This window comes from Onychomys torridus, chromosome X (assembly GCF_903995425.1).
Source record: "Onychomys torridus chromosome X, mOncTor1.1, whole genome shotgun sequence".
Taxonomy (NCBI): domain Eukaryota; kingdom Metazoa; phylum Chordata; class Mammalia; order Rodentia; family Cricetidae; genus Onychomys; species Onychomys torridus.
In genome coordinates, this window is record NC_050466.1 from 65,925,291 (window position 1) to 65,951,876 (window position 26,586).

Here is a 26,586-nt window from a genome sequence, read left to right on the forward strand (position 1 = left end):
GCTATATCTTCATAGAAATCAAGTTTTAATTATATATTCAACAATAGTAAAATCCTAAAAATTTGGCATTTTAAGTATATTTCAGTGTTCTCTAGAGCCTAGGCCAAAACTTTATTACACTGTTTTAAAGTTATGATTATTGGTTTTTATTTTATATGTTTTACTTATCCAGGGAGATTATTTTTTAAAATTTGAATTACAGTGAATTTTAAGATTACATCATTATTAACTTGACAAATACTATAATATCAGTAAATTTGTTTTTCTTACATGATTTCTTCCATGTTTTCATAGGGAACAAGTTCGATTTAATGGCTTTGGAATTTTTCTCTTCATTATTTATCCTGGAGCATTTGTTGATCTGTTCACCGCCCATTTACAACTTATATCACCAGTCCAGCAGCTGAGGATATTCTGTGCAGGTAACAAATAGACTTCACTGTTTTTTTAAATGTTTCTATGTTGTTTGGGTTTGGATTTTCTGTGCTTAGTGATTTTTATTGAAAGTACTCTTATGAAAAATAACATTTGGTTAATAAATTTAGCTTATTATACTACCTCAAAAGCAAATTGGTTTTGTTTTGGTTTCGTTTGTTTGTTTTTTGAGACAGGGTTTCACTGTGTTGAACAGCCTTGGCTGTCCTAGAACTAGTTCTGTGGACCAGGCTGACCTTGAACTCACAGAGATCCACCTGCCTCTCCCTTCTGAGTTAAAGGTGTGCACGCCACTACTGCCTGGTCAAAAGCAATTATAAATTTTTAAACCAACATAAATTATTAAAATTTTAAATTAAAAGCAGAGTAGAAAGCTTTATATTTACTGAAGCAAAGGAATGGTCAAAACCTGAAACCACAACTATGAAGAATGTTAACTTAGCTGAAATATACAAAGAAATGTGCAAAAGTCAAGGGAGAACATGAAAAGTTAGTCACATAATAAATCGTAATTCAAGAATGAAGAAAAGATGGTATGCAAGGATTGATGCTGAACTCTAGCACTGTTGGAATTCAACCAGACAGAAAGACTCACCTGGAGGTATACAATATATATATAGTTCACTGGTAGGGTGCTTACCTAGCATCTATGAGGCCCTTGGTTTGATCTCCAGCAGTACAAAAAAGCCCTTAGTTTAGATTTAAAAAGTATTCCAAGTTTGTGGTGTTTAGAAAAATCTATCCAAAAATTAATAAAATATTGGAATATCAGAATATTCTATGCAAATAATAGAAAGTCACTTAATAAGTAATACAATCTACCATGAGAACTAGTAATTGTGATTTTTATTCTATGACATACCAAATCAGAACATCAAGCAAAATGGATAAAGTAGAAGGACAAATATAAATATAATATAACATGGGAGATAATTATAAAGTAAAACCATGGAATTTCATAATTAGTTATACAAAAATAGGTAAGTTTGATTGTATGTTATGAACACAGGAGTCAATTTCTTTTTAAATGCCCATGAAGTTGACAAGCAAACAAAAAAAAAAAATCCATATATTTACAAATCTCAAATCTAAAGAATAATAGGAGAATTTAGAAATTTGTCTTAATCACACATTGGGTCCATTTAATTAAAAAACAATAGCTTAATGGTACAGTAATTATGATTAATTATTTATAGATAATATAAATGATATAAAAAATAAAATAATGAGATCATTTTACTAGATACACAGTATAAAGCTTTACTAAAAGAAAAATTCAATGCCATACATAGTTATTATAAAATTAGAAATGAAAATAAGTCAGGCAATCAACTTAAGACATATGAAGACAAGTATAAAATAGATCAGAAATAATGGGATATGAGCTAGACAGATGGCTCAGAGGTTAAGAGAACTAGCTACTCTTGCAGAGGACCTAGCTAGCTTAGGACCTTAGTTGCCAGCACCCACATGGTAGTTTACAACCATCCTTAACTCCAGGGCCAGGGAATCTGATGAATCTTTAGATTTCCACAGACACCTGATATGCATGTGGTGCATATCAGGGAAAATTATCACATATAATATAAAGAAACAATGGGGTGATTAATAATGTTACAATCAAAAAATAAATTACAGAAGAGCCAGAATGTTAAATCCAAGAGTTATTTGGAAAAAAATAAATAAAACATTAAACAACAGGGAGAAACAGCTCTCAACAGGATTTATATTCAGATTGGTGAATAATGTCTGATATACAGAAAATTATATGATTTTACTGTTTTTTATTTATATCTAAAAGAAGTTTTCAGAAAATGAAGAAATATAAGAATGTGAAGATAGCTGAAATTAACTAAACAGGCTAGTTATAAGAGGAGAAATTACAAAAGTTGATAAAGAATTTCCCTAAAAGTTTTATAGGTAGAATAATAAAATCCTGAATAAAGGCCTGGTGGTGGTGGCGCACGCCTTTAATCCCAGCACTCGGGAGGCAGAGGCAGGTGGATCTCTGTGAGTTCGAGGCCAGCCTGATCTACAAAGCAAGATCCAGGACAGGCACAAAAACTACACAGAGAAACCCTATCTCAAAAAACATGGGAAAAAAAATCCTGAATAATTTTTTTTCTTAAGATTATAAAGTGTATGTATGTCTTGGTAGTTAAAAAAAATGTGTCATTTTAAACATTAAATAATTGCTGAATGTTATCATAGTAGTCCTTTTCCTTTGATATTATAGTACAATGCAGTTCTAATACCTAGTAAACAATGTTTATTTATACAGTAAATAGTAGTTCAGTGGTAATGTTTATATTGAGGCAAATATTTAGATACACACAGCAGTTAGGATGTATTTTATAAAGTTAACTTTCCAAAGTACTATCATAATTCAGAAGTTTAAGTGACATGCATAGCACTCAGCAAATATTTTCAAAATAGTTCAAGCATATTTTGTATTTTCTCCACAGTTTTCATTCCATATATATGTATTTTATCAGAAGTAGAGTTAAAAAAGAAAAGAAAATTTAATATAAACTTTTTCAGATCATATACAGAGGGCAGCTAAGCTTTTCTATTGTTTTGATTGTTGTAGTTGGATTTTTGTTGAGGGTTTGGGGTTTTTTGTTTTGTTCTTTGAGACATGGTCTCACTAGGTAGGTCCAAGCTGGTCTTGAAGGCCAGTTCTTCCTGCCTCTACCTTCAGAGACTTGAGAGTGTAGGCATATTCCCTCTAATACCTAGCAGAAATGAAGTTTTGTTAAGAAAATACAGCACTGATAGATACTTTTTGTGGTAAAGCACAAAATGTGATATATTTCAAGAAGGCAAGGATACTTTTTAACAGTAAATTTTGAAAATGAAAATTACTATCAGGGAAAATTTTCCTCATCTAAGATGTTAAGACTAAAACAAAATTAACATATTTTAATATTTTTTTAAATCATAGTAAAAGGAGTATTTGGATATTTCATGTATTTATTATATTAAAGGACAAAGCTGGGTGGTGGTGGTATATGCATGACTTTAATCCCAACACTTGGGAGACAGAGGCAGTCAGATCTCTGTGAATTTGAGGCCAAATTGGTCTACAGAGTGAGTTCCAGGAAGCCAAGTCTGCACAGAGAAACCCTGTCTTGAAAAACCAAATAAATAAATTTTATATATATATATATATATATATATATATATATATATATATATATATATATACACACACACACACACACACACACACACACACACACACACACACAAGACAATCAAGTATTACTTATGGCACGTATATTAGTGAGTCTTGTGGTTAAATAAGGGGAAATAAAGAATTATAAAGGGGCTGAGGTTATATAGCTCAGTGGTAGGGTGCTTATATAATATGCAGACTCAAAGTGTAAAATTAAAAAGGAATAGACTTGCCAGATGGTGGTGGCACACGTCTTTAATCCCAGCACTCAGGAGGCAGAGGCAGTCAGATCTCTGTGAGTTCAAGGCCAGCCTGGTCTACAGAATGAGTTCCAGGACAGGCACCAAAACTACATGGAGAAACCCTATCTTTAAAAAAAAAAAAGAGAGAGACTTTTCTTTTCTCCACATCTGATATAAGCCTGTCTGAGGGGAGTTAAGAAAATCAACTGAAATAAAATAAGGAAATTTCAGAAAAGAACCTTCTAGAAGGGAAATTTATATTCAGTCAGTAATTAGAACAGCAGGAAAGCTAATGCAGGCTCCACAAGCCCTATAGAGGTGCACTATCATTTAGGCAGATAATTTAGGCATGCGCAGGATATGCTTCCTAGATGGTCTGTCGCAGTGCAGTGACGTATTCAGTGGCGCGTCCAGTGGCGTCCAGTGGCGTGTCCAACGCATGCGCATATCTTGCCGGAAACAACATTTAACGCCTCTGACGACGGCCAGCTTTTCTCCGAAGCGCACGCTTTTCGTCGAGCTCTTGGGTTCGTTTTTTCTTGTTTTGTCGTTGTTGAGCTTTTGGGTTTGTTTTTTTCTTGTTGTTTTGTCGTTGTTGAGCTCTTGGGTTCGTTTTTTCTTGTTTTGTCGTTGTCGAGCTCTTTCTTGGGTTCGTTTTTTCTTGTTTTGTCCTTGTCGAGCTCTTGGGTTTGTTTTTCTTGTTTTGTCATTGTCAAGCTCTTGGGTTTGTGGTTTGTTTTTTTGTTTGTTTGTTTGTTTTTTGTCATTTCGTCATTGTTTTGTCGTTGTTGTTTCTAAGCACGCTAGCGCGTGCTTTTCTTTCCTGATTTTTTTTCTACTCCACAGCAATCTCCCACCTGCTTGCTACCCAGTACTGCTACGTGGGTCTCAGCCATGGCCTCAGAGAAACTTCTCTGTCTCACCTCAGAAAACGCAGAGATTCCCGATGATTTTGTGGAGCTTCAGCCACTCAATGTAGAAACGGTTTCTTTGGAAACCAGTGCAATTCAAACCATCGAATTGTACGAAGACGTAGGTGTCGATTGGGCACATGGTGGCCACTACCACTCTCCTCTTATTGCTCTGCAGCCACTTGCAGGCAGTACCCACAGTAATGGGGACCATGATCAGGAAATGGTCATCGTGCAGACACAAGAGGAGGTGGTGGGCTATCAGGACTCAGACAACCTGCTAATCAGTGATTTTGAAAGCCAGATGGTTGTTCCAGTTACTAATCAAGACGACTATCTCCAGCCGACCACTTCCTCTTTGTCAGGCTTCTTGGAGGCAGAGCATGGTCAAGGTGAGCTCAGCCCCTATGAAGGGAATCTCTGTAGTTTGGCGACCATTCTCGAGGCCAGTGTAGAAGAAGGCATGAACCCTGACCTGGGCGACAAACAGTGGGAGCAGAAGCAGATAGAAATCGAAGCTCTTGCAGGAGAATTACCCTTTGCCATGTGGGAGGCTACTGAACAAGAAGATCCCATGGTGGGAGGGCAGGCTGACGACTCACCTCCTGATTATTCCGAATACATGACAGGAAAGAAATTTCCTCCTGAAGGAATACCTGGCATTGACCTGTCTGATCCCAAACAGCTGGCAGAATTTACAAGCATGAAACCGAAAAAGCCCAAAGGAGACTTCCCAAGACCTATTGCTTGCTCTCATAAAGGCTGCGAGAAGATGTTCAAGGATAATGCCGCCATGAAAAAGCATTTGCACATCCATGGGCCTAAAGAGCACATCTGTGCAGAATGTGGCAAAGCCTTTGTTGAGAGTTCAAAGCTGAAACGTCATCAGCTGGTTCACACTGGAGAGAAGCCCTACCAATGTACCTTTGAAGGCTGTGGGAGACGCTTTTCCCTGGATTTCAATCTGCGCACTCATGTTCGAATTCATACTGGAGACAAGCCCTTTGTGTGCCCATTTGATGCCTGCAACAAGAAGTTCGCTCAGTCGACCAACTTGAAATCACATATTTTAACACATGTTAAGAGCAAGAATGACCATTAAAAAAAAGTGAAAAGATCCCTCTGAAGCCTGGGAAATATTTTACACTAATGTGCCTGGGAATAAATATGCCTCGTTTGAATAGTTCTAGAAAAGTTATTGCAGATGAATTCTACATATCTGAGGTTTATCTTTTGAGAGAGTAAAAGTTAAAAGTTTTATGTTGGTAAGATGCCCTATTTTGTGCTGCAGTGGAGTTTTTGTGAAGTTTGGTTTCAACAAGATAGACTAATTCACTAACCTCACATTGTTGCTGAGATGCCATGTGTTTTGTACTGATATTTTTTGAAGCTTGGTTTCAACAAGAGACTAATTCACAAAGCTCATATTGTTGCTAAAGATGGCCTTTGTTATTTTGCACTGGACTTTTTTGAGAAGTTTGGTTTCAACAGGAGACTAAATCATGAACCTCATATTGCTAAAATATCCTATCTTCTGCAGTGGTATTTTCATGAAACTAGTTTGAACAAGAGACTATTTCACAAACTAGATATGCTAAAATGACCTGTTTTATTCTGCAGTGGTATTTTTATGAAACTTGCTTTCAACAGGAGGCTAACTCAGAAACCATTGTTTGTAAAGATGGCCTGTGTTATTTTGCTCTGAAGTGTTTTGAGAAGCTCAGATTCAGCAGGAGACTAAATCATAAGCCTCTTTGTTGCTAAGATGCTCTGTGTTTTCTGCAGGGTGATTTTTTTGTGGTTTGATTTCAACAGGAGACTACATCATAAACCTCATATTGCTAAGGTATCCTATCTTCTTAAGTATTTTTTGTAAAGTTTTTAACAAGAGACGATTTCATGACCGTCATATGCTAAAATGACTGCTTTATTCTGCAGTGGTGTTTTTATGAAACTTGCTTTCAACAGGAGACTAATTCATGAACCTCATATTGCTAAGGTGCCCTGTATTCTTCTACATAGTGTTATTGTAAGTTGGTTTTGACAGGAGAATAATTCATGATACCTTACAGCATAATGTTGCCAATATGTCCTGTTTTGTTCTGCAGTGGTGTTTTTGTCAAGTTTTGTTTACAGGAGACTAATTCATCAGCCCCATATTCTCGATAAGATGCTCTGTCTTATTTAGCAATGGTGCTTTTGTGAAGTTTGGTTTTGGCAGGAGAATAAGCTCATAAAATGCATGTCAAATTACATTTCTTTATACAACTGTGTTAGAAATGGCACTTTTGCATTCTCATGAATAAGAAGTTTACTTACTACTTACATTTTTTTAAATAGTGTATTCCAAGTGCTCATGTTTATACTTTTAGGAATATGCTTAGTAATTGTATATATGGTTTCTGTGGAGTTGATGTTTGTAAGAGGTAGTCTTTAAAACATGGGCAGTTTTATACATACATATTATCCTGCTAAAGAAATGTTACAGGTTTGTTTGCTGTCTTAATTTTGGCACTATTCCTTGATGTCAAGACATTTTGTGTAAGTTTCTCTTAGCCGTATTGTGCGGTATAGAATATTAGATGATTTAGTCATATTAGCCAATTTAAGCATCTTTTAGTCACTTCATCCCCTCCCCTCATAGTACCTAAGATGCTGTTGTTGAGTGTAATTTCTTTGATCAATTAAGAGTAGTGTTTGATTTTATACTATTTTGTCTTCAAATTGATTGCATGTTTGGTGTATACTTTTGTGTGGTAGAAAAAGCAAAAATAAAGTAACTGTTTGAAGAATTAAAAACAGCTTGCTTGTGTGAATGCGTTAGCTAGAAGATAAGGAAAGGGGAAAGTTGCTGCCATCAGGTCAGTAACAATCACTAATGGTAATTCTAACAAAACATCTGAAAGTGCACAGGACAGTCACTGGTGACAAAGAATTATCTGGTCCAACTATCTTTTGTGTCACTTAAAAAAACTGTGCTCTGGAGAAAGCAAAAGTTGTATGAAGTATTTCAGAAGTATACTTACAAACAAAGCATTAATGGACAAAGAGTTGTTTAGATTAATAAAATGTGTCCGCTTCACACACATCTAATATCACCTTGCCATCATTGGCAAATTCAGAATTTAGAGGGTTAACAGTACCAACTGCAAGCCTGGAAGACAACTGGAAAGTATCTATAGGGTCAGTGCTATTGTGTGACCCCACATTTGTTCATTTGCCCATGCCTGTTTCTGTTACTAGCAACTAATTCATCCAGTATTATGAATCAGTTTGTTTGGAAGAAATTCTAGTGCATGAAATAAAGAGGGATTTTTCTTGGTTTTGATTGTTCTGTTTGTCATAGCCCAGGATGCCTTGAAATTCACAATGTAGTCCATGCTGGCCTGTAACTTGCAGCAATTCTTCCTCAGCTTCCCAAGTGCTGGGATTATAGGCATGACCCACTATGTTTAGATTGACTTATCTTTATTTTTTAATATTCTGTCTGTTTAGTGAAGTTAGGAGAGAGGTGGGTGTGGCCATGTGCATGCTGTGGCATGCATTGGAAAATCAGAAGACAACTTAAAGGAAATCTGTTGTCTTCTGCCGTGTGGGACTTGGGAATGGAACTCAGGTCATCAGGATTGTCAGCAAGAACCCTTGCCAATCTAGTGATAGATAACATTGGTCCATTTTTATTTTTTTTAATGAAGCTTTGAAAGTACTATAAGAAAGTACGAGTATATTATTATAAAGTAGGAAAGATTTATTACAACAGAGCCAATTAACCATATTGGGGTTTCTATTTGTTTGGGGTTTACTTGTTGATGCTGTTTATTAGACCAGGGTTTGTTTCCCTTTGTAGCCCAGGTTGGTCTCACTCATGATCCTACCTGCTCTGTGGACTGTTATGTTGACTCCAAGACAGCCATAGCCTTCCCTGGTTCAATATCCCACTATTATTCTGTTTGTACCAAAAAGTCAATTCATCGTATTAAAAAATAATTTACACTTAAAATAGGATGAGGTAGAACTCCCCCCCCCCGTTTTTATATATATATTTCTAGAGCTACTAAAAAACTGCATTTACAAAGTAGTTGATAAAAATATTTCTCTGGAAAGCCAGATGGTGGTGGCAGACAATCCCAGCACTTGGGAGGCAGAGGCAGGTGAATCTCTGAGTTCGCGTCTAGCCTGGTCTACAGAGTGAGTTCCAGGACAGCGAGGGCTGTTACACAGAGAAACCTTGTCTTGAACAAACCAATAATCCCATATATTATACAAGGAGGGAGACAGACATGATTCATGGTTCGTCAGAAATTTGTACTTCAGAGGCAAGACTCCCGTTTCCGTGTCTGTCTGTCTGTCTGTCTCTCTCTCTCTCTCTTTTTTTTTTTTTTTTTTTTGGTTTTTCGAGACAGGGTTTCCCTGTGTAGCTTTGCGCCTTTTCCTGGAACTCACTTTGTAGCCCAGGCTGGCCTCTAACTCACAGAGATCCTCCTGGCTTTGCCTCCCGAGTGCTGGGATTATATGTGTGCGCCACCACTGCCCGGCCCGTTTCTGTCTCTTGGTTGTTTTTCTGCAGGTAGATCTTTAGTTTCTTGGTCAACCACTTAAGCCTGTTTGTCCCTTGCTCCCCTCTTCCCTTTTGTTTGCACTTTTTTGTCTAATGAAACTTTCCTCCCCCACACCCATCCTTTGAGGCCTACTTCCGCTTGGGGCAGACCTTGGGAGAGTAATTGCCTGCTTCCTAGTGGAGCAAGCTTGGGTTCTTCACCACAGCTGCAGGCCCGCCTTCCCAGAGGCCCGCCTTCCCAGGGGCCCGCCTTCCCAGGGGCCCGCCTTCCCAGAGGCCCGCCTTTCTAGGGGCCCGCCTTCCCAGAGGCCCGCCTTTCTAGGGGCCCGCCTTCCCAGAGGCCCGACTTTCTAGGGCCCCGCATTCCCAGGGCACGCCTTCCCAGAGTCCCGCCTTCCCAGGGCACGCCTTCCCAGGGCACGCCTTCCTAGGGGCCCGCCTTTCTAGGGCCCCGCATTCCCAGGGCACGCCTTCCTAGGGGCCCGCCTTCCCAGGGCCCTCCCTTCTTAGAGCCCCCCATTCTAGGGCCCACCTTTCTAGTGTTAGCTCTGCTCTTGCACATACAAACTTACTTAGATACATAAACAGTTAAAACAAGCTGTTTATCACAACGCTGGTAAAGCAAGTTCAGTGATCGTAAATAAGGAGCTTGATAAGTAAATAGGTAGGTTTATGGGCTGGAGAAATGGCTGAGCCCTTAAAAGCATATTCTCTTCTATATTACCTGAGTTCAGTTCCCAGCACCCACATATTACAGCTTGCAACTGCCTGTGGTTCCAGCTTTAGGGGATCCCATATATCTGGTTTCCACAACTTCACACATAATAATTAAAAGATTAGGGGAGGGAGGTTGAGACAGTGTTTCTCTGTGTAACAGTCTTGATTGCCCTGGAACTAGCTCTGTAGACCAGGCTGGCCTCAAACTCATAAAGATCCACCTGCCTCTGCCTCCTGAGTACTGGGATTAAAGGTATGCACCACCACTGCCCAGCTAATGAAAAGATTTTTAATAATGAGTTTATAATAATTGCATTTGTACCAGATCTAAGACATGGGATTGATGAGATTGCTATAATTTTGATATTTTTCCATATTTGCTAACTATATTTGATAAATAATTTTATACTGAGGCATTGAGGCAACTCAGTGGATAAAGGCATATGCTGCCAAGTCTCATGACCTGAGTTCAGTCACCAGGTCTCACATGGGAGAAGACAAAAACCTCTGACAAGTTGTACTTTGATTCCCGTGTGTATATATACTGTAGCACACATGAGTATGCACACACACTAAAATAATATAATTTTAAATTTTTTAAACATTTTCAAAATCTTTAAAAAAGTTTTTATTATTGTGGGTTGGGGGGGTATATGCAATGTATGCACAGGTGCATTCACCCAAGCATACACTTGAGGTCAGAGACTGATGTCTACAACTTTCTCCCTCCTCCTCACCCAGTTTGGTGAGACAGTGTCTCTCACTGAACCTAGAGCTCATGGTTTTAAACTGACTAGCCAGTGAGCCCCCAGGATCTTCCTGTCTTCACCCCCAGTGCTGAAATTACAGATAGGTTCCTGTGTGCTCAGCTGTCATGCAGATTCTAGGGATCTCAGTTTGGATTCTTTTTTTTGGGGGGCGGGGGGTTGAGACAGGGTTTCTCTGTGTAGTTTTGGAGGCTGTCCTGGATCTCCCTCTGTAGCCCAGGCTGGCCTCAAACTCACAGAGATCCGCCTGGCTCTGCCTCCCGAGTGCTGGGATTAAAGGTGTGCGGCACCACCACCCGGCTTCAATTCGGATTCTTATGCTGGCACAGCAAGTGTTTTACCTACTGAACCATTTCCCCAGCCCTGAGAATTTTGCTTTTTAATTTCACCTTGACTTTGGTTTGTATATACTTGAGCTTTGTATAAAAAAACATGAGCATGTTTAAATTAAGGATGTGTATGTATATTCTATAAAGAATGCATAGTTAGAAGGTGTTGGTTCTACTTATATTAAGTCCTAATCTCATATAGTCTTCATAATTATAGTATTATGTACATTTCAGATTTTAGTATCTGAAATGAAGGCAGACTTAGTGAGCATGTCTGCTGCAACAGGAAGTAGATCCCTCTGCCTCACAACTCCTGTTCTGTTTATAATCTTACTGGAATGCCATGTGTTATGAAGTCGAGCAAACTATATTATTCTTGCTACTGTTGAACTTACAACTTTGATCCTCTCTCTTTGCAGGTATTTGGCATAATTTTGTCCTTGCTCTCCTTGGGATTTTAGCTCTTGTTCTCCTCCCGGTAATCCTCTTGCCATTTTACTATACTGGAGTTGGGGTACTTATCACTGAAGTCGCAGAGGTTAGTAATGGGTCACGTAGGGTGTGCTCTCACCAGATGCTCGCTTGTAATTCTTAAAATCCCTCCAAATGCAAACACAGTGTGGGGAAATATGTTGGATTTTTTTTTAATGTCATGAAAATTGTTTTTTGTTCTGAGCTAAAAAGGTAATATCAAGATTTTGTGTATGTGGTTTATTGACAAAAGGCTTTGCTTATCTTTATTGTTTATTTTTATATTTCTGCTTTTCAACACTACTAAGAATAATTCAACCTAGGTTACCCAGCCCGAACATTTTATACGAGTTTTAAGTTGTTGCCAAAACTGTATTTTAGTAGCTACTATGATGCTGTCAAGTCTCTGTTCAGATCTTTTCAAGGGGAACATTGCCTTTGTGTGTATATTTGGGACTTTTCCTGTGGTTTTGTCCGCTAAGGATATAAGGAGTTTCTCTTGAATTTGTAAAAATTTTATTTATGTTTATATATGCCACACATATGTGAGTGCCAGTAAAGGCCTTCTAGAAGATGGTGTTTGATCCCCTGAAGCTGGAGTTGGAGTTGGTTGTAAGCTGCCTGACATGGATTCTGGGGACTGAACCCAGGTCCTCTGAAAGAGCAACAGTGCCCACAAAGTCTAGAAGAGTGTCTGGGATACCCCGGAGCTCGAGTTAGAGCTTCTTGAGAGCCACCTTCCATGGGTACTGGGAACCAAACTCAGGTCCTTTGGAGCCATCTCTCTTGAATTTTAATTAGCAGGTATTTTCTAAGTGTTTATAATTGGTGTTCAAGTAGGTGTGTGCATGTGTGTGTGTTGATGCATGTGGACGCCAGAGATGGACATCAGGTGTTTTCCTTAATGCTCCCTCTAATATGCATTTATGTATTGAGATAGGGTCTCACTATGTAGCCCTAGATATCCTAAAACTCACAATGTAGAGTGGGCTAGCTTGAACTCATAGAGATCCTCCTGCCTCTGCCTCTGCCTCTGCCTCTGCCTCTGCCTCTCTCTCTCTGCCTCTGCCTCTGCCTCTGCCTCTGCCTCTTCGGTGCTGGGATTAAGGGGTATACACTGACACACTTATGCCCCCTACACTTATTTTTTAAATTGTATTATTTTATGAGTTTTGCCTACACACATGCACACACATACGAATGTGAATATGTATACAGAGAGAGAGAGACAAACAGACAGACAAACAGACATACCTATCAGGTACCTGCCTAGGTCCTGTGGAAGCCAGAAAAGGGTTTTAGATCCCCTGGAACTGGAGTTACAAACAATTGTGAGCCACCATGTGGGTGCTTGGAGTCAAATCCTGGGTTTCCTGGAAGAACAACCAGTGCTCTACCCACTAAGCCATCTCTCGTCTCTCACTGAGCCTGGAGCTCACCCATTTGATTCTGCTAGCTGGCCAGCACGCCGCAGGGATTTCAGGTATAAAGCACTCATCTTGGGGGCGGGGGGTGAACTCAGGTCCTCATGCTTGCACAACAAGCACTTATCAACAGCTGCCTCCCCAGCTTCTGTTTCTGTTCATTCTGGGTTGTTGATTTTATTTTCCCCTGAAGGCTTGCACAGATTTTTCTTTTCTTTTTTAAAATGTATTTATTTTGAGATAGGGTCTGACTATGTAGCCCTCGGTTTCTCCAGTGCTGAGATTACAGGCGTATGCCACCACACCCAGCTTATTTATTTATTTTTAGAATGACAGAATTTGTCTATATTTATTAGGTACACATTTATTCTTTGTTTGTTCTTTTTAATTGAAAAAATACTATTCTTTGACAAGTTCATATAATGTATTTTGGTTATATTCACTCTTACCTTAACTCTTCCCAGATCTACCCCCACCTCCCTGTCACCCCCCACACACACAACTTCATGTTCTCTTGCCCCACTTTATAATCTTGGTGAACAGGGGAATGCAATTAAAATTATTTGACTATAAATTTTGGATTTAGAGATAGATTATTTTATGCATTATTCAAAATATTCTACTTTGAAGAAAACTCCAAGCTGAATGGAAAGGAATGGGAGAGTGGAGAGGGTTGTTAGAGGAAGTTGAGAGAGGGGTGAATAAGTTCAAAATACATTGTGTGAAATTCTCAAAGAACTAATAAAATGTTAAAAAGTATTCTACTTTTAATTAGTGCAGTGTCTATTATTATGGTTAGTTTAGATTGATTATAGCTTGCTATTATACATTGTTGATTTGATTTCCCTTCTTCCCAAGGACTCACCTGCCATTGGACCCCGAGGCCTTTTTGTGGGAGACCTTGTCACTCATCTTCAGGATTGCCCTGTTACTAACGTGCAAGATTGGAATGAATGTTTAGATACCATTGCATATGAGCCCCAAATTGGTTACTGTATAAGTGCATCAACGTTACAACAGTTAAGCTTCCCAGTTAGAGGTATGTACATTTTCTTAATATAACATAATGCTTCAAATACCAGTCCCTTCTATTACTAACCCTAAGACCTATTGATTTATTTTGTTCCAATTGTTTTAGAGCAAGCTATTAAAATAAATAGGCCCAAACTAATAGATATTCTTCTTGGTGTGTATTTGTTTCCTGTATTATATATTGTTGAACTTCTAATTTCTTTTATAATATTATATTTGACTTTTAGAACTCAGAACACTTTTGTTCAGACTGAGTGTATAACTCAAGTGGTAGAAGATTTGTATAACCTGTGCAAGGACCCGAGTTCCATCTCTAGTACCACAGAAAAAATAATAATTTTTAAAATGTGTAAAATCTGCTGGATGTGGTGATGAACGCCTTTAATCTCAGCTCTTGGGAGGCAGAGGCAGGAGGATCTCTGAGTTCAAAGCCAGCCTGATCTACAGAGAGTGAGTTCCAGGATAGCTAGGGCTACATAGAGAGAAACCCTGTCTCGCAATTAAAACAAACAAGCAAAAATGTGTCAAATCAGCATCCATGCTCAACAGTATGGACTCTGGGTATGTAGCTCAGTAGTAGAGTGTTTGCCTGCCTTTGAATGAGGCCCAAGGTTCAATCCCCACTAAAACCAAAACCAAAAGCAAAAATCAAAACAACCATCAACTATAATTAATTACCCACATTTTAGTAAATACACTAGTGTAGTATATTTTCACATGTGTAGACACATAATTGTACCTAAATTTAAGTCTTAATTTTTAAGCATTTAAAACATTTTTGAGATTATAATATACTTACATTCTCCCTTCCTTTTCTTCTCTCAAAACTGTGCCATATACCCCTTCCCACTCTCCTTCAAATTCATGGCCTCTTTTTTCACTGTTATTGCATGCATAGATGTATAAGTATATAATATATATTCTTAAATGTAACCTGTTTGGTCTGTGTAATGTTACATGCATGTTTTTAGTGCACTTCCTGAGGGAGATTATCTCCCCTGCTCCCAGCTATGTCTAACTTTTAAACATAACAAGAAGCAGTTCTTGCCAGAAGCATTTTTCCCCCTTTGGTGCTAGATAAACACTGAGTTAAACCTGTACATGCTGTTGTATGAACAGATAAAGAACTAATAGCTAACAACTAAGGAAATAAGATCAACACATAAACATTCTTTGGTGTTTGTTTTTTGAGACAGGGTTTCTCTGTGTAACAGCCTTAGCTGTCTTAGAACTCACTAGATAGAGCAGGCTAGCCTTAAACTCACAGAGATTTGCCTGTAGTGTTTCTGTGTCCGGAGTGCTGGGATTAAAGGTGTGCGCCAACACTACCTGGCTGCATAATAATAATTCTGTAATAATACACAGACATGAAATAAGGAAAATGAGAACAAATCCAAAGAAATTGGCAAAGACAAAGCCCTCTGCACATTTAAAAGAGTCAGGTTAGCCGGTGGCGCACTCCTTTAATCCCAGCACTTGGGAGGCAGAGGCAGGCAGATCTTTGTGAGTTCGAGGCCAACCTGGTCTATAAAGCGAGATCCAGGAAAGGCGCAAAACTACACAGAGAAACCCTGTCTCTAAAAATCAAGTGGTGGCACACACCTTTAATCCCAGCACTTGGGAAGCAGAGGTGGGCAGATCTCTTAAAAAAAAAAAAAAAAGAATCCCTTCCTTTTTCTCACTAAACTATATCTAAACAGAAGCAGTTCTAGTAGCCACGCATGGATGCTAACATGTCCAGACCTATCTGGGGTACTGATCTTCAGTGTGTTTTGTTTAGCAGAAATGCAGGGAAGCTTGTCTCCACTTCCAAAAAGACCTGGGAAGTAAGTTTGTTGGCCTGTGCAGCAGGTGAGAAGGCTGAAGCAACTTTCTTCTGAGAACCTGCTAAACTTACTTACCTCTAAAAAGGTCACCTCCCAGATTCTCTTCAGATTTAATCTTCCATATATCCATGAGCCTTTTATTATGAAACATTTTCTTTATTTCTACATTTATTTATTGTGTGCATATATGTGGGGGGGGCTGCTATTATATGGAAGTCAGAAGACAACTTTGTGAAGTTGTTTCTCTCCTCTGCTTTTCTGTGGGTTCTAGGGATGGAACTCGGGCTTGCATAGTTGGGTGACAAGCGCTTTTATTCACTGAGGTATTGTTTTAATGTTATGGTGTTATTATGCCTTCTAAATCTCTTCAGTTTATCTCAGCACCCCTTGTTTTTGAAATGTCATGATTCTTGAAACTGAGTCACTTGTTATCTCAAACTTTACATAGTCTTTTTCAAATTTAGAGGCTTGATTTGATTCAGGATTCTTTCCCTCTCTTCCCTTCTTGTCTGTCTGTGTCTCTGTCACTGTCTCTGTCTCCTGCTCTCCTTCCCTCCCTCCCTTTAAAGTATTTCATAGGTAATGCTCAATGCTTTGTTTTGTATGATATTGGGAGAAGTCCAGATATCTGGTATTCTCTTGTTCACTAATACTAAGATTATTTTTTAGTGACCAATCTGATTCTTTAAGTTGAAACATTTGTCAGAGTCCCTTACTCCCAGATGGCCCTTCTTCACTATATACTTCTATATATACATATATACTTCAGAAAGAGCCTGGAGTTACTATCACAGACTGAAATCTCACTCTAGCTTTAGCTTTATGGGTGGATCAGTTTATAAGGACACCTAACCTGGGGTAAGTGCAGCTGCTTCATTTGCTTGTTCGTTTCTTTTGTGGACAAGGTCTCATGTAATCCAGGTTGGTCTTTACCTCAGTACTTAGTTGAAGATGAGCTTGAACTTCTGGTCTGCCTTCACCTTCTGTGTGTTGGAATTATATGTGTGTGCCACCTTGCCTGGTTTATAGGATGCCAGGGATCGAACCCAGGCTTCCATGTGTGCTAGACAAACACTGAACCAACTGAGCTATACTAATGCCAGCACCTGAACGTAGCATCTCATTTCAAATTGGGTCTTTTTAATATTATAAAATTAAATTATAGCCGGTAGCTGTCAAGCTAGATACTGCATTATCAGTTGCTTCTAGATTTATATACCATTCTACTTACTGTTTTTGTCTTTAAAAAGCAGAATTTGTAACAAATATACTTCTATGTGAATCAATTCTGATTGAGTACTATGTTTCTTTTTAGCATACAAACGACTAGATGGTTCTACTGAATGCTGTAACAACCACAGCCTCACAGATGTGTGTTTCTCCTACAGAAATAATTTGAACAAGCGCTTGGTAAGTTGCTCCCAAGGCAATCTTACTTGTCTGACATAGTTATTATAATAAATAGATAAATCCAAACCAAAATCTATAAAACTTTCTTTATTCTCTTTACTTTGTGTCATTTAATTAAGACCTTCATGTTTCAGATATCACATTGTATCTGAGAATCTAAAAATTATAGTGGTATGGTATCCATAGAGCAAACATGGAATATTGATATTTATAGTAGGTGCACATCAATAGCATTCCTTTTATATGAAGGTCATTCCTAATCTGCTGGATGATGAGAAAAACATGAAGGAATGCAACCTAGATTTTTCATGTTAATCAATATTGTTTTAATATTGACTAATATTATATCTTTAGCATACATGTCTACCTGCCCGGAAAGCAGTTGAAGCAACTCAAGTTTGTAGAACCAATAAAGATTGCAAAACCAGCTCAAGTTCAAGTTTCTGTATAGTACCATCATTGGAAACTCACACTCGATTAATAAAAGTGAAACATCCACCTCAAATTGATATGCTCTATGTAGGGCATCCACTGCATCTTCACTACACAGGTAGGTATTATGGGAATAGACTCTTTAAAAATCATGAAGTTCATATGTATTCTCAATTGCAAGAAATCAATACAAATCCTTGTGTTGATTCCATTTATTATAAATTTGATCACTTATCAATCAAAGTTTGAACTTGTTCTTATGTATTAAGTGGAGTTAAAGTAGAAGAAAAATAATTACCCTATGGAGAATGACATTTCTTTTTTCTTCCCTATAATTTTTGCCGTTTATATAGATAGATAATCTCTGATGTTTTCCACAAGGTCATAAAATGTTTCCAAACTCTCCAAAACAGTGGCAAGAGCTGCATGCTCCTGAGATTACCAGAATACATAAAAGTGCATGACACATGAATGTAACAAGGTCTCTTTTGAGACAAGGTCTCATGTAGCCAAGACTGGCCTCAAACTCCCTATTTAACTGAAGACAGTGTTGACCTCCTGATCTTCCTGTTATCACTTCCTGAGTGCTGGAGTTATAGGGGGTACACCACCACACCCTGTTTCATATGGCTCTGGGGATAAAACCCAGGGTTTCATATATGCTAGGCAAGCATTCTACCCTCTGAGGTTTATCCCCAGCCCAACATGAACATCCCTTGCCTTTGGCAACCACTAATATACTTTCTGTTTCTATAAATGTGCCTGTTCTATAAGTTTTATATAAAATGAATATTTTACAACTGGCTTATTTCATGTAGTATAATGTTTTCAAGGTTCATCCTTGACTGACCATATTTCCTTTATCCATTTATCAGTAGATGAATATTTGCATTTTATGCTATTCTTTAAAAGGCTTTTCTTCTTGTTTATTGTGTTTTTGTTTTTAGTCAGAGACTTGCTATGTAGCCCTGGCTGGCCTAGAACTTGCTACATATACCAGGCACACCTTAAAACTCATAAGAGATATGCCTGCCGCTGCCTCCTGAATGCTGGGACTAAAGGCACACCGCACCACACATAAAACCACTTCATAGTTTTTGTTCTTTTTTGTTTTTCTCTCTGTCACCTTGGTTATCCTGGAACTCACTTTGTAGACCAGGCTGGCGCTGGCTTCAAACTCAGAGATCTGTCTGCCTCTGCCTCCCAAGTGCTGGAACTATAGGCGTGCGCCACCCCATGTGGCCTGTCTTATAGTTATATAATGAGAGACAACCTGCATCATTTTCCTTGCTTATTGGTTTGATGTTAAGTGGCTCCAGGCAGCTATTGAGTATATTCTCAATAAATGAAGAAATGGTTCTAGTTGGGCTTAATTTAGAAATATGAATTGTGAGTTTTGCCTAATGACTGGATACTTTTTAGACCAAAACAGGGTAATGGAATCCCACAGAGTATGGGGACTTTAAAGATTCCCTCGTGTTAATCTTTATCTTAGCAATAAAGAAGCAATCATTTTAAATAGCTTAATAGTTGGAACAAATGCAATTTTTAGAATGCATGTCTTTGAAAAATAAGAATGTTTTCGATATACCTTATATTTTCAAGTCACTATGACTCTATTTGGTAGTCATAATTGGTCTGTAGTCTGCTTTCTCTTCCTCCTTCTATCCCTCCTTTTTTCCTTTTTTTTTTTTTTGTTTTGTTTTGTTTTGAGACAAGGTCTTACTGACCTGGAACTTGCTTTATGACCAGGCTAGACTCAAAAAGATCCCCCTGCCTCTGCTTCCCAAGTAATGGAATTAAAGGTCTAGCCCTGATTCCTTATATATAAGGTATATAGCTTGCTTATATATGTGTAGGAAAGGTTTGCTCATCCATTTTAATAGACGTGCAATTTTTGATCATATGGTAAATTTATAGTGTTGTTGCTTATCCGATATGGGTAACATTAGTTATTCCTTGTTTTTCATTTTTAGTGAGCATCACGAGTTTTATCCCACGCTTCAACTTTCTAAGCATAGATCTGCCAGTGATTGTGGAGACATTTGTCAAGTATCCTTTCTGGTTTGAAAAATACTTTAAATGTGCATTATTTGAGGCTTCATCATTTTTATCTTGAGTAGAGCATTACTAATAGAGGCCTTATCATTTAATTGCTGAAAATGAGTCTAAAGATGAAAGAGATTAGGTTTTACATATGAGGGGTAAGTCAGTGAAGAAAACTCGATTGGGTATGGAGAAAGGTTAAGATACAGAAAGGAGGACTGTGGGAAGAGCAGTGGGCAGGCATTACAACAACTTAGCTCCCAGGAAGGAAGTGCCTGAAGGGCGCAGAGAAGGTGGCCTCTCCTTATAAGGAGCTTCATGTCTCCACTGCTTGCCAGCTTCAGTTTTCCTCAGAGTTCCAAGGAGCACACTTCCACCAAGACACCTCAGCTATGTTGTGCATGCAGTGACCACAGAGGCCAGAAGAGGGCGTCAGAAATGAGGTGAATATGCTGAACTGCCTTGTGGGTACTGGGAATTGAACCCAGGTCCTCTGCAAGAGCAACCGCTGCCCTGCTGAGCCATGTCTCTAGCCCCACAAAAGCATATAGTTATACAGGAAATATAATAGAGATATAGAAATATACCTATAAAAAGGTACAGAAAGGAAGGAACCCATAATACTCCTTGAGAGCTTAATTTGCAAGAAGTTTATGAAGGATGATACTTCAATTACTCATGAGATGATGAATTCTCCCCAACTTGAGCTTTTTTTTTTTTTTTTTGGAGACAGGGCCCTGGAGTGTAGCCCTGGCTGTCCTGGAAATCACTCTGTAGACCAGGCTGGCCTCAAACACACAGAGATCCACCAGCCTCCGCCTCCTGAGTGCTAGGGTTAAAAAGCATATAGCACCACTGCCCCTCCCTACTTGAGCTTATTGATAACGGGACAGTGGTGGCATGTTCATTTAATCCTAGCACTTGAGAAGCAGAGGCAGGCAGATCTCTGTGAGTTTGAGGCCAGCCTGGTCAACAGAGTGAGATACAAGACAGCCAGGGCTACGTAGAGAAAGCCTATCTCAACAACAACAACAACAACAAAAAGGTAACTCAGCAGTTAAGAGCACTGACTGCTATCTCAGAGGACCCAGGTTCCATTCTCAGCACCCACATAGTGGCCCACAACCATCTATAACTCCAATTCTAGGGGATCCAAACACCTGTTCTGACCTCCATGGCCTTCTGTATGCATGTGGTTCACATACATTTACACAGGCACACATATATACACATAATAAAAAATTTTTGAAGGGGATAGGGGATTTAGCTCAGTAGTAGAGAGCTTGCCTAGCAAGCGCAAGGCCCTGGGTTTGATCCTCAGCTCCACATACAAAAAAAATTTTTTTTGAAGTAATTTGGGGACTGGTGTATTGGTACATGCTTGTAACCCTAACACTTAGGAGGCTGAGACAAGAATATCACCAGCCTATGCAGCAAGACCCAGTCTCAAGATTTAAAAAATAATAATAAAGTGGGGGCTGGCACCATAGTTAAGTAGTAGAGCATTGCCTAGTGTGCACAAGACCCTAAGATTGCTGGCAGCTTTTTCCCTTATTTCTTAGGCCTGCATTTCTTTCTATTTGTTGTATCATTAAATCCATTGTAGATTTGTCAGTTTGTCTTTATTTTTCTAGTCAAAGTTTTTGAACTTCCATGTAATATTAACTTATTTGTTTAAAAGAATAGAGCTATAAAAAAGAATGTTTGGGACTTAAAATAGAGAAGCCTACTGTAATCTCACCTAGTCCACTTGCACTTCACTGCTAGCTCTTTAACTTATCTTTACCCAGGTATCTGATTTCTCTTTCTGGAGCTCTAGCTATTGTTAATGCAGTGCCCTGCTTTGCCTTGGATGGTCAATGGATTTTAAATTCTTTCCTGGATGCTACCCTTACCTCAGTGATTGGAGACAACGACATCAAAGATCTGATAGGATTTTTCATCTTGCTTGGTGGCAGTGTACTTTTAGCTGCCAATGTGACACTGGGACTCTGGATGGTTACAGCACGGTAATATTTGCTCTTATCCAACAGACTGTATGAAGTACAGCTACATGGCAATGTCTATTGCCATTGAAATTCTTACTAGGTATGAAGTGTAAAGTGTGTCCTTAAAACATCTTGGCCAACATCTTTGAGCTCCTCCTATATCTAGAGAATCCAAACTCTGTAGTAGAAAAGAGTGGAAGAAATGAAAAGCATAAGTCCTGACTACGTCCTAGGTTTAAAGATTGAATGTGCAAACTCCGTTTGTGGAACAATTTGTAAACATGTGAAAATTGATTCTTGTAATAATATTTTGTGTGAGTATATAGCATTTTGGAATAGTAAAAGGGAAAGCAGAATCTGGTGGTAAAAGTGTGTGTGTGTGTGTGTGTTTTACTAGAGTTTGAAGCCAGGACCTCACTTATTCTACTTAATGCTAAGCAAGCTTTCTCCCACTAAGTTATATCTCCCGCCCCAGGAAAAAATTTATTGAAAAGTGCCATTAAGATGATGTGGTGGTGCACACCTATAATCTTAACACTTGCCTGTATGTGTTTAGGAGGCTACACAAAAGGATCATAAATTCAAAGTCATCCGTCTTTAGCTACATAGTGAGTTCCAGAACAGCACTGGCTATAAGCATGACCCTGTCTCAAACACACACACACAAAACAAACAAAAAACAGACACACACACACACACACACACACACACTCATCATTAAAGATTTAGGGAGACGTGTTCTTGGTTTTATAATGCTTGACTTTATTCTGTTTGAAAAGTATTTTAAAGTTTGATGGTGTATTATTGTATATTCTGAATACCAATTAAACCAGTGAAATTCTATGAAAGTATCTGCTAACATGAAAGCAAAACCTCTGTGCAAGTGATACAAGTAAATGGACAAAGTTGAAAGTAGATAAGGCCTGTGTGGTAAGACAGTTTTGTTGCACAGGTATTGTCTTTCTCACAACACACTAGCCTTGTTCTAGAGAGTATGCTGCGGGAAGGATCCCCCACAGCAGCATGTGAGCTCAGGCAGTTAGAAGTGAATCTGAGATCTAAGCTGAGTCCTCTAACACATCACACCAGAGCAGATACTGCAGCAAATCTAGTAACCACTTTCTAGAGTTTTGCGGCTTGGAACTCTTCCAGGGTAGATCTTTTCTTTATGCTGTAACAGCATTCAACCCTGAGCCATACTCTGTCCTCACCAGCATCTAGTGTGTTTTTCTCTGTTGGGGGATTAAACACCTAATCTTTGCTTTCCCTCTCCCCCTAAGCTACCTCTGTGAGTACACAAAGACTTGGTAAAATAGTGAGAATGGCGGCCCAAATGTGGATTTCCCAGTCTAGGAACAGACTCTTGAGCCCTAAAGACCGCAGGTGGTCTTGTGGGTAACCTTGGAACCCTGGGAAATTCAGAAAATTAGCTGGTAGGTGAGGCTGTTAGTCTTAGGGATATATGCACATACTGTTTCTTTCATGAAAAATATACATTTGATGAAACACACACATTACAAGTAACAAAAGACAATGATCCATTCATTAATAGCCAGCTATATACCTCCTTCCTGAAGTAAGGTACTTCATGAGGTTACCTTTTTCAGAACATTAGTTATCTTAAGCACCTAAAACTTTTAAATCAATTTTTAGAAATTTTTAGACTGTATTACAAATTTACCTTTGTTATTTAATAGGATCATCCACTAAATATCATTTTGAGATTTTATTAATGGTGGGCCATTAGTTGCTGACAGTACTAAAAGCATACAAATTTAGTAATTTTTACTTATCCCAGAAAATATGGCATTTGCTGTCTTCTGTGGTCACTCAGGACCAAAATGTATTTGCATACAATAAATGTACAGACCTTTTTAGGTAAAGCTTAGAGAATGCCGTGAATACTCACATAATTAACTTGATCACATGCAATAAGCAGTTTACTAATGAAAATGTATGGTGTGTGAATCCTTTTTTTCAATACTGAGGAAAACAATTACCATTTGGTGTGGTACTTTGCCTCACACATGCTGGGAAGCACGCTACCACTGAACTACCCCATAGGCCTTGAAAATCCTTCAATAAGAGGAAATTCTATCCACTAACTTCATTTTCTGAGTGAAAGCAACAGCAAGAGCAAAAGAAAATCTCATTTCATATTAGCTGCTGTCAGCTAATCTGTAGGGTTAGGGTGTGGGACCTTCTCCTGGAAGTCCAGCAGATTTGTGTACAAATGGCTTCATTGATTACAAAAGGAGATGTTACATATTGTCTCTTGAGCTTCACTGTGGGCTCTTCTACTGTGAGGACTGTGTCATTCATACTCAGCTTTGTCTCTCTGCACAGTGCATGAGATATCAGAAGTGCTTAATGTGCTTGAATGGACGATGATTTGTGTTTATTTATGGATAGAAAAGCATGCTTCTATTTAAGTAAGCTGTAAAAAGGATTGTTGAATATTTACTGTACATACATGTTAACCTAAAAAAAACTTGGAAGGTCTCTATGTCACTGGTGTATTATGATCGTTATGGAAAAATCCATTTTGGTTTCTGTAGAGCAATTTGAAAAATGAATTATATTGGAAAAATGATTTATGTTGGTGATTTGAAGAAGTATCTTCGTGTTGTCACTTTGTTCAACAGTAAGACTTTATTCTCAGTGTTCCTATTCTGCATTGTTTACATTTTAAGGTTTTTATTTTAATCATCTGTAATTGTAAAGAATGTATATATTATTTTTAGCATCTCAGTTTGAAGAAACATACAATTAAACTTGACTTTTTGATAATCACTTCTAGGTCATTGTGCTAACAGCAGATTGTAAACATATGCTTCCTAGTGATGTGGCTCTCTGCTATCATTGTGTCCTTGGTATTTATTGAGCATCCACATACTAGTGGCACACAGATATTTTTTCAATATCTCTTTTGAGTGAGCTGTAATTAATTTTTAAGCCTTAACTTGATGGTATAATAATTGTCAGAATTTGATATTTAGCAATAAAAGAACACATGTAAACCAGCATTTTATGGTTATCATTTGTGTCTTGTTATATTTTTTATACTTGATCTTAGCCAAAAATGCCAAGAAGCAGTTGACTTTTTTAGTGTACGTTTTTTCTATAGAAAATGTCCCCCTTACATAAAGTAAGATCTTAGTTGTTCTTAAATTCTTGATTCTAAAAGTGGCTTTCCATTTCCATTTATATAATTTGTATATGACAGTTACTACAAGCCTCAGAAAAAAATCTTTTAGGTAAGGTGCCCATGTTTATCATTTTGGAAATGTTTGCTTTAAGGAGGACAGCCACATTTCATTAGTGTGTGTGTGTGTGTGTGTGTGTGTGTGTGTGTGTGTGTGTGTGTGTCTGTCTGTCTATCATGTGTTAATATTATTATATTAATATTCTTACATTATATTATTATAAAGTATGCGTGTGGAGGGAGGCCACATGCCCATGTAGAGATCAGATATTGGATGTTCTTTTGTATGACTCTTCACCTTATTTTCTGGAGACAAAGTCTCTCACTAAATATGGAGTTAGGCTTGCAACCAGCAAGCCTCAGAGATCTTCCTGTCTGCACCCCCAACAGCATTTGAGTTACAGCTGTGCATGGACACACCCAACTTTTAGGATGGCAGCCAGGGTCTGAAGTCAGACAGATCCTTAAGCTTGCAGAGAAAGCCCTCTAACCTACAGAGCCATCTCTCTTGCCCATTGTTAGTGTTTGACAGAATTCTCCAAGTTTCTATGTGCTTTTAGGAATAATTGAAAGAAAACATTTGGTGCTTTGCTAGTGGTGACATCCACCTGCAATCTCGGGACTTGGAAAGTAGAGACAGGAGAATCAGGAATTAGTTTAAGCGACGTGAGAACCCATCTGAAAAAAGATGGGTGGAGAAGAAAGCAAAGAAAGAAAGAAAAACATCTCAACTAAAGTATGTAGTAATTGTCAGCTTACTGTTTTTCATCATTCCGGATTCATTTTATTTGTGGGGATAGGGGGCCTGGGGATCCAACCCAAGGCCATCAGGCATATTTAAGCTCCAGTCCTCACCCACATAGACTCACATTTTTTACAAAGGGCTTACAGCTTGGCCTGGAACTCAAAGATATTTGCCAGCCTCAGCCTACTATGTGCTGGGATTAAAGGTGTGTAGCAGCACATCCAGCAAGTCTATCATCTTTTCTAGGTCCCTAACTTTCAGACCTTATTCATAGCATTCCTTTCTTAACCTTTCAGCCACTTTGTTTAATAAATTTAATACATTTTAATATTTCTTTTTAGGTTTTATGTATCATCAGACAGCTACAATGCAGGTAGCACCATGCAATTTACAGAATGTGCACTTCTCCAGTACAGGTCACCTCTTTTCCATTATGGAAATACCTAGCAAAAAGATTAGTAATCAGGAGTTTGTCTAGAAACTGTAGAATTAGAAGGAAATAGAATAATGCAATCTGGGGGACAAATTACATTGTTTTTGTAATTGGGAAAATATTTTCATATTGAAAATAGAAATACAGGTTCACTATAGAAAGCAGGTTAATGAAATAGTCATTTATTGAAAAAGGATATACAAACTAGTAAGTTGACAGTATATTAATGTTCTACTGTTATTTAAATTGCTATATAATAGTACAGTATTAAATATGACATAAATAATGCCTGTTATTAATAATTTTGTACTTTTATAAGTATCTTAGTTTGGGTTATTATTGCTGTGATGAAAGACCATGACCAAAAAGCAAGTTGGGCAGGAAAGGATTTATTTGGCTTACACTTAAATATCACTGTTCCTCACTGAAGGAAGTCA

General features: G+C 38.3%; 2 protein-coding genes across 3 annotated transcripts in view; both read left to right on the forward strand.

Annotated features, from left to right (window-relative positions):
- Positions 1 to 22,391, forward strand: part of Mbtps2 (membrane bound transcription factor peptidase, site 2) — a 44,167-nt gene extending 21,776 nt beyond the window's left edge. For both annotated transcript variants that reach the window (XM_036174936.1, XM_036174937.1), the window contains 7 exons: positions 295 to 422; positions 11,557 to 11,675; positions 13,891 to 14,071; positions 17,206 to 17,300; positions 17,655 to 17,850; positions 19,709 to 19,784; positions 21,569 to 22,391. In XM_036174936.1, coding sequence (XP_036030829.1) covers positions 295 to 422; positions 11,557 to 11,675; positions 13,891 to 14,071; positions 17,206 to 17,300; positions 17,655 to 17,850; positions 19,709 to 19,784; positions 21,569 to 21,791 — 1,018 coding nt within the window. In that variant the 3' untranslated portion in view covers positions 21,792 to 22,391. The remainder of the gene's footprint in view (positions 1 to 294; positions 423 to 11,556; positions 11,676 to 13,890; positions 14,072 to 17,205; positions 17,301 to 17,654; positions 17,851 to 19,708; positions 19,785 to 21,568) is intronic.
- Positions 4,705 to 7,543, forward strand: Yy2 (YY2 transcription factor). The gene has a single exon (XM_036174938.1). The coding sequence runs from the start codon at positions 4,750 to 4,752 to the stop codon at positions 5,866 to 5,868; it is 1,119 nt and encodes a 372-aa protein (XP_036030831.1). The 5' UTR covers positions 4,705 to 4,749; the 3' UTR covers positions 5,869 to 7,543.
- Positions 22,392 to 26,586: the final 4,195 nt, after the last annotated feature.